Source organism: Momordica charantia, assembly GCF_013281855.1.
Source record: "Momordica charantia cultivar OHB3-1 chromosome 7 unlocalized genomic scaffold, Mcharantia_2.0 BLBB01000007.1, whole genome shotgun sequence".
Classification (NCBI taxonomy): domain Eukaryota; kingdom Viridiplantae; phylum Streptophyta; class Magnoliopsida; order Cucurbitales; family Cucurbitaceae; genus Momordica; species Momordica charantia.
Genome location: NW_028275165.1, coordinates 19,204,314 through 19,213,004, shown reverse-complemented (window position 1 = coordinate 19,213,004; position 8,691 = coordinate 19,204,314). Strand labels below are relative to the sequence as shown.

Genomic DNA, 8,691 nt, shown 5'->3' with positions numbered 1-8,691 from the left:
TTCAACTATTCAAGTAAATGAGTCTGGGATTACGAATGAATAATAATGTATCCTTCCAATGGTTAACAGTGGGCAAAGTAATATAATTACCCAAAACAATGCTTCCCCACCCCAATCAGAACAGGGTTTATAAGCCTTGTTATATACCTTTGCTGTTCTCCAAAATGCCTTCCTAATTCTACAAGAGCTTTCTAACAGGACTTTCTCCAGACATTTTCTCAAGTACTCGAATCCGTACAACTGGTGCTTGCTAAATCTTAGTAAATTATAAGGGTGAGAAGAGAGAAGACATTGGAGACCGGGTTAATTTGTGCATGCCGATGCAGGAACTTTGTTCGTCAAGGCAGCGAGCTCCTCGTCTTGCTGCTTCTTCAAGTACCTTTGGGCAGTTGAAGTCATAATCTTGATAGAGAAGTTCATGATCATGAGCCATACTATAGTGTTCCAGATGGAAGAAACCGAGAAATCCCATTTCTTGTCCTGAAGTTTAGAAGTGAAGGGAAAATAGAAGGAAAGAGGCATAAGCTGAAGAATGTGAACAATGGGTTTCAGCAAACATGCTCAAGAGACCAAAGTAAAAGAATTTTCATAAGGCAATATTACGGGAGAGTAATACCTTGGTATTAGCGGCCGCATGAGATGGTGCTTTCAGATACTTAGCTTTGACTGAGTTGAGCTTGGCAATCAGCCCCGGCAAGATAGATGAAAATCCAGGCACAAAGCTGAGGACCCATATTAATTCGTTTTCTATCCAATCAAGAAGTTGATTGTTGCAAACAGCAATGATGAAAATGGTCTGCACCAGAAGGATATAATAAAACAGTAACTTATCAAAACATACACGGCACTTAAATATTTACAACGGATTGCTCAACGTTCAGAAAGTGTAGAAGAAGTTTCTAGGTTGGTTTTCCATTTTCGTAGTGTTGATACAACCATAAATTTCCTGTTGATGCCTGTTTCATATGGTCTAATAATTTAGCCCCCTTGCGAATAGCAAATAATAACTGCTCAGCTAGACAAAATAATATTAAACAACAAAATATGGAACCTTCACAAACCTGAATGTGAGTTTTAATTATTGCTTTTCCAACCAGCGTAGCAAAAAAGAATTCCCAGAAAGGAATTCCAAATTGCCCACACATAATGCCGGCTAAGTCGAACAAAGGATTCGGCACCTGAAAGATAACCAGCAAAGGTAAGAAGCTAACGTAGAAATGATATTAATAATGCTGATATGTATCATATGCATCAAATAACAAACTATTAAGTAACAAACATAACATCAGACATTAGCATACTTTCCTTTTCTCCAAATATTGGAAGATAAAGAAAATAAAATTTAGATATGCAGAAAAATCACAGTAGCAATTAAATGTAAAAGTGGATATAACAGATCTTGTAAAGAGTTATCTATATATTTGCTTATTATTCAGATAGATGACTCCCAAAAGAAAACCTTGATATCTGCCTCTGCTCAATTCAGAATTTCAGCAAATTATATAATAAAATTTCAATTGTCCTATTGCTAACTACCAAGAAATAAGGAAGAATCTCATCGCTAATTACCTTATTGTAAAGGTTTTACATCCGGTCTGGAGTTGTCTAAAAATGTGCAGATCAAAAGTAAACATGCTGACAGGTATCTTCAAGAAAAATTATTGGCAATATTTGTGCTTTTTATATATGCATATACACTGGAGAAAAATGCACATGAACTGCAAATTGCAATCATCTAGCTTAACGATCCATCTAACATTTTTGTGTCTTGGTCATTTCACATAGTTTTTCCATTTTTCTGAATATCAGTGGCCAAAGGCCCAAAACCGAAAAATAGAAATTTAATTGGAAAACTACCTAATGAAAATTAGGTTTTTTATCCCGTATAACCTTGGGCATTAAGCTTAGCTGACATGAAATTTTCCCATGAGACAACTGTTGAAGAACTAATAAGATATGTAATACCCTAGGGAGGTGGTTGTCATCAAAATGTATCTAATTTACAATGTCTCTCTCTCTGACCACCAAGTCTGTCATGAACATAACTTAAGTTGGGGGGAAAAAAATCATGTGAAATGAGCACACCAATAATGTTACCCCCATCAACGAATGGAAAAGCTAGCAGAAAAACATGAAAGAAAGGAAAATAAAATATTCGTAATTTCAGAGAATAAAGTCATAACTAACCGAAGCAAGCAGTAAAATGGTAACGAAATTCAAATGTTGAGCATGTGAAAGGAACCATCGCTTGATTCTATTCAAATGTTTAGGGATGAATCCATTAGTTTCCCTTGAAGAGGCATCTAGTTCTTCCATTGCTTCTGATCTGCCACCAGAAAGGCGTGCTGCACAATGGAAGATAAAATTTGAACATAAAAGATGAAAGCTTGGGATATGTAAAGCACAGCAGCGATGCCGAAAAAGTATTGTAACATAACAAAGCATTAAAACCGACCTAGAACATGTTAGTTTCCCACTGCACAATTTCAGACAACAGATTTGGTATTGTTGGTCTTAAACATAGCACTAGTTTCCAAGTACAAAAGTAAAAACTAGAGCAAGCTCCTGTTTGCTAACACATTCTGCTCGATCATACCTTTATATCATCATCTATGACAAGAGGAATGGTTTCCAAAAGAAGCGTAACATTAGCCATAGCCAATCATAAGCTAAAACTACCTACACTATGTCCTCAAAGCCAAATGTCTTGCCCAATAGTCTCTACCCTATGATAGCATATCACTAATTATTGAGATATTTGTATCTCCCACTGAGAGAAGATCGGAAAAAAGCCCAACCATTTAAGATCATGCTTCTATGTTATCATCAAGTCATAACTAAACTAAAGCATAAAGTCATAACTAACATCATTCGAGAGAATAAAGTCATAACTAAGCATTTTATATGTTCATAAAGTTTCAATACATTTTTCACAATCATGCTTCTATGTTATCATCTAACATCATTCGAGAAGAATGACCAAAATCACTCCCATTATCAAGAATTGTGTAAACATCACTAGAAAAATAATAAATCACAAAGTATTGACAATTAGGACCACGATAGAATTTCTATTGAAACATTTTTATAAAATGTTCTCTTTCAGCATCACAAACAGTTATTACAAAGATAAGTTCCACCCACTTAAGAAAGTTGATAAGAGACGAATACAAAATGATCATGGTTGTCTCACAAAATAAATGACATCATAACTTCTGACGAATGCTAGTGAACGCTAAATTTTTCATACCTGCCCTTGAGATAAAATAAGGAGGAAGCTCTCCTAAGGCAGTCCCAATACCCCACAGAATCGCCTCTAACTGAACCATTGGCAATATGCTGCTGAGTGGGACTCGCGATGTAAAAACTGGAGGTCCAAATTCTGAGCAATCTTTCTCGAGCCATGATGGACCTCTTTTTAATTGTATTGTGTCATAAGGGGCACTCTTTAAGTCAACTCGACCACACTGCACTGCCTTTATCGTGAAAAACCCAATATGAGGCCCCAGATAAAGGACAAAAGTATGCAGGCCAGACCCTGAAAGTAAATGATAGGGAGTGTCAGTGAAATAAAATAACAATTTCAGAGCCGATTTAGATGCTCCATCACATCCTATCAATGCAAGATTAACACATAATAAGTACAATCCTGATGATTACAGCAAGCAGTAATCTAAATATCACAGAAAAGTATTGCCTCTTCCAAGGAAGTAACAATAATTATCACTACCAACCATCACTTAAATCAAACAACATTAATTACCAAGACCAATGGATGAAGCAACTCCAAGGATCACCCACCACAATCCGTAGTCAAAGTATTTCACAATCTCCTCAACATGCTGCAAAAAAAAAGAAGATTTATTTGACAAAACGAAACCCAAGAACTGAAAGCCAATGGATAAATTAAAAGGAAAAGGACAACAATTCCAATAATAGAAATAAATTCACTTCCTGGATACAAAATGCAATAAGGTAATTAATGAAAAGACAAATTCCCAAATTCAATCAAAACATTTGTTAGGAGTTCCACCAAATTAAATGGACAACACAAAGATACTTTAAAATGTCATCACGAAAGGATTATCTTGGTTTAACCAAAATGAAGTTTGCAGATACATACATATGCACTCATACTGTTGAAATGGGCAAATATGCAGAACTAACATGAATTCAAAAAGGCTGGGATACCTTCTCATGTGGCCCTTCAATATTCAAAATCAGAATCCCGGCTGCTCCAATAATAACGTTTAAAAGCAAAAGCCAACCACCTTTCGATAAAATGTATGCTATCGAGCTTTTACTATATTGAAGAACACCCAAAAGGAAAAACTTCAATGTTTTGAAGGGTTGAGTCACCAATGTCAAATTGTCAAGTTCTTGTTTGTGCCTTGTTCGTAGTTCTGCAAATTATTGCAACTTCATCAGGTAACAAAATGCAATGTGAATGACCCCCAGTGAGGATGAATTTGACAATATTTGTTCTCATTAGTTCCATAAAAAGTCAAGTGAAAGCAACGAGAAAAATGGTAAATGTTCAGAAATAAATCAAACTAAAGAAGCAATAATCAAATGCATCTCACTTTCGGTACTCCAATAGATCCGGAACTAATATACATATTTCCGCGTTCGTTTGTAATTTTCCAGTACACCAATCAAGTGTCGCCCATGACGGATCACTTCATTAACCCACTTCAGCCAATCCCCAACCTCAAATCTCTCTTTATGGACAACGATAATAATAATCTAAAGAATACAAAGAATCCAATGCTAGAATACCAACAGCAAGCTCCCTTCTCGCGGATACAAGTCTTACCATCAAAATCCATCGGGCAACAAAATAGTAAACGATTATAACAAGCTGCCAGTGCCAAATTAAAACGCTCTAATTTTCTTCAATTCATATTACATCAATGCTTGGCAGAACAAAAGATCAATTACGAGAGACTGCAATACTTGCCTGAGAGGGATACTTCAGAATCACGAGAAGCAATGGAAGCTGCTTCTTCACAAGTCCCCATTCCGGTGACCGCAAGTATAAGACCGTATCGATAGCGAGAGAACGGAGAAAGAAAACAAAAATTCTTCGATTTTCAATCTTAATCTCTTGTTTGGAAAAAAAAAAAATGTTTGCACGCAGATCAGAGATCGACGAGAATCATGACAGGAATCGAAACCGTAAAAGGGATAAAGAAATTTCGAAAATTAACATCTATTGTTGCGGATCGGTAAACAAAGGGCCGAGAAAGGGAAAAATCGAAGGAGTTTTTGAGTCGAAGATCCGCTCGGCAGAGTTTATCGCTCCTTCTCTCTCCCCCCTCAAGATCGAACCCTCAATTTTAATTTTAAGTTTTACATAAATAATCGTTTTCCCCCAATTTTCATCAAATTAATTTATCAAGATTTCTTCTTATAATTTAATGATGACGGGATAAATACGTCCATAATAAACATTGTGGGATAAAAAAAATTATTTATAATTCAAAGGAACGGGAGAGAGATATTCGTGGTTTAAGAATTTATTATTTTTTTATTTCGAATGTTTTTGTGAAAAATAGTTGGTTTGTCAAATTACTCATGACATAGTTACGAGTGAGTTTATTTGTTTTTTATTTACAAATAATTATACCTCACGAGTCACGCGACTTCATTAATTATTCTTAAAAGACCACTCCTTTTGAATTGGAGAAAATTACAAAATTAGTGTAAAAAAAATTTATGTATTTATATATATTGTATTAGGTTTGAAAATTTTACTAAAATAGTATAATTTGTAAACTTATATAACCATATGCCGATTAGTTTTGTGACACTTTTTTAAAAATAGGGGATAGGGATATTTTTATAAATACATATTTATTTTATGAGATTTAGTATAATTTCTCTTTGAATTAAACTAAATTTTAAAAGACAGTTATTACAATAGATTAATGAAAATTTTACTTTTAAATATGACGTGTTTTAAAATAGGTTTAAATACTATTTTAATTCTTTTAACCTCTAAATTTTTTTAAAAAATATGATCATCTTAGTTCATTTATTTTATTTTTTGTCTCATTTTTTTTATCACAATTTCAACTTGATACTATACTCAACCATTTCTTAAATGTAGTCAAATTTTTAAAAAAGAAAAAAGAAAGAGAAATGAAGTAATAATTTTGTATTAAAAGTTCTTATTGTGTATAGAATTTATGTTAGAATTTTAAAAATATAGACTAACTTTTAAAAAACATAGATACCAAAACGGACGTTTTGATTGTACATAGATTAAGATGAACAAAATTTTAATGTATATTCATCAAATTAATCATTTAAAATTACATGAAATAAATGAATAAAAAAAAGTATAATAACTAACTTTTGATTTTCATTCGATAACAAAAAAAAATAGAAAAATGAAAAACGAAAAATTATCAAATGAGCCCTATGATATTTAATATTTAAAATCTGAGTGAATTTAAAATAAGTTTTTAGATTACAATAATATTTGTATAATTTCTATGAGCCAATAAATGAAAATAATTCCATGGCCCAACGTGGTTTGGATTGTGAGTAACTTTAAATTTTTTAAAAAATACCTAAAACTATTTTTTATTATTTTTTTTTTTTCCAAAAAGTATAGATAAGCATGAAGGGAAGGAATAAAGGGCTAAAAATCTAAAATCCAATATTTGGAAACCGTTTTCAAATTTCCTATTTATTATGGTCAACTTAATATTTAAGGGGAAATAAAATTCTACTTTTGTATTCCATGACATTGCTTACAAGTCAAGTTGTATTATCCATTTTCAGATATTTTTATGGATCGCACTTCAAGACCATTTGGAATATTCTAAAGCTTGAGAACGAGAAATGTATAAACGCAAGTTTTTATTTTTTTAAAAATTTAAATGGTATTATTGTTTCATATATCAAGGAAGTAGTGTTAGGTTTGTATAGGGAGTGAAAGCAAAGTCACACATTGGCTAGGTAAGGGAGTGAACGTAGGTATATAAGAGAGGATAATTATCTCCATTCATATGAGTCTTTTAGGTGAAACAAAAAACAAAGCCGTGATGGCTATGCCTAAAGCGGACAATTATCTCCATTGGTATGAGGTCTTTTAGGTGGAACCAAAAGCAAAGCCGCGAGAGCTATCCAAAGCGGACAATATCATACCATTGTGGGATATTAGGGGTATTGGGGGTACCGTTGTCCTTAACAAGCGGTATCGGTGTTATGGTCTAACAACCTAGCCATGTCGGTGAATCCTCGGGTGCTGAACAAAGAAGTGGTGAGTCTCGGAAGGTGTAGTCATAGTGTAATCTGTGTGTGTGCTCTATGAGATATGACGAAAACCTTTGATATGAGCAAGCTATCATTCAGGTTCCGAGAGTAGATGGATGAGTGACTACTTGAGTGGAGGCTCAGTGGTACTTTGTTTGAGGGAAGGATTGTTGGATTTGTATAGGGAGATCAAACAAAATTCCACATTGACTAGGAGAGTGAATGATCATGGATATATAAGAGCTGACAATTATCTCTATTGGTAAAAGGTCTTTTGGGTGAAACAAAAAACAAAGAAATGACATGAATTTTTAACAATGACATGATATATATATATATATATATATATATATATATATATATATATTTTTGGCTCTCTATTTCAATGAATTAATGTGTAGATATAAAGTATCTCATTTACAAATTTTGTTTTCGTATATATAACATTGCAAGTATGTTACTAATGTCATAAGCGATTTTGTTTACCACTTTAATCAAAGAGGAAAAAAGTTAGAAGACAATATGGGATAAAGGAGAAGGGAAAGGAATAATCCCTATAATATATTGCAAGTATTGTAGTTTTCTTCTACGTTTCTACTTGAAATACCCAACTCCAAAAGGAAGCCTATAGTACTGCAAATAAAATCCAATACTTCAATTCTTATAAAGAAGAGAGAGAGAGAGGAAAAAAAGAAACCAATGACTATTTCAAGGTTTCATGTAGAATTTGTCAAAAAAGAAAAGAGAGAGAGAGATTTTGTGTGGCATAATTTGTTCACACTATGACGATGACATTGTTGGTATCTTTTTGTTTTCTCAATGTTTTATTCTTGTATTTTGTTTGACTTCAAATTTCACTCAATCCTATTATAGAAAAGTAACATAAATTTCATTCATTTATTTGAGATAACTATTTGTATTTTGAACATGTTTATAAGTTGTGTTGATGTAAGATTTTGGACTGAGATAGAGAGTTGGATATTGATCTGAATTGGATATCCAATCAATCAAAGTTTGATGGCCTACAAATAGAACATTGCACCTTGTACTGATCTAGTACTAGTCACATACACTCAAAACCTCTAAATTGGTTTCAAGCCGAATTTAGTTAGATTGCATACCTCTAAGAGGAATTAATCCCACCTTTTACAAGGAGAGCTTTGAGAAACATTGCCCTACCATCGTATCAATAAGATCTATTTTTCATTCAATATCGAGTATGTTTGCACTGTCGTCCCTGAGCAAGGGGACCACATGAGAGGCTCTAATTATACTTATAACAAGTTCAAACCAATCCCATCGTCTTATGCCGTCACGAGTATATTAATAAATTCCTATAACAAATTCTACTCTCTGCTATACTTAACAGCAACAAAACACTTCATTATAACCATTATAGTACTGACTCCACAAAATATTAGAGCA

The 8,691-nt window shown here is 33.3% G+C and overlaps 1 protein-coding gene across 1 annotated transcript; it reads right to left on the bottom strand.

The window, feature by feature from the left end:
• On the bottom strand, positions 1–5,353 carry LOC111009594 (vacuole membrane protein KMS1). Its single transcript, XM_022282728.2, has 8 exons — positions 4,961–5,353; positions 4,192–4,403; positions 3,764–3,842; positions 3,251–3,538; positions 2,188–2,345; positions 1,062–1,178; positions 617–796; positions 1–480 (listed from the first exon to the last, which is right to left on the bottom strand). The coding sequence occupies exons 1-8, from the start codon at positions 5,019–5,021 to the stop codon at positions 304–306; spliced, it is 1,272 nt and encodes a 423-aa protein (XP_022138420.2). The 5' UTR covers positions 5,022–5,353; the 3' UTR covers positions 1–303.
• Positions 5,354–8,691: the final 3,338 nt, after the last annotated feature.

What these genes read in the sequence shown, in the direction of transcription:
- LOC111009594 (XM_022282728.2), bottom strand. Translation starts at nt 5,021, where the DNA reads ATGGGGACTTGTGAAGAAGCAGCTTCCATTGCTTCTCGTGATTCTGAA. An exon ending in TTATTTTATCTCAAGGGCAG is followed by an intron (nt 2,346 to 3,250) that starts GTATGAAAAATT and finishes TCCATTGTGCAG; the next exon opens with CACGCCTTTCTGGTGGCAGA. An exon ending in CCATTTTACTGCTTGCTTCG is followed by an intron (nt 1,179 to 2,187) that starts GTTAGTTATGAC and finishes GTTATCTTTCAG; the next exon opens with GTGCCGAATCCTTTGTTCGA.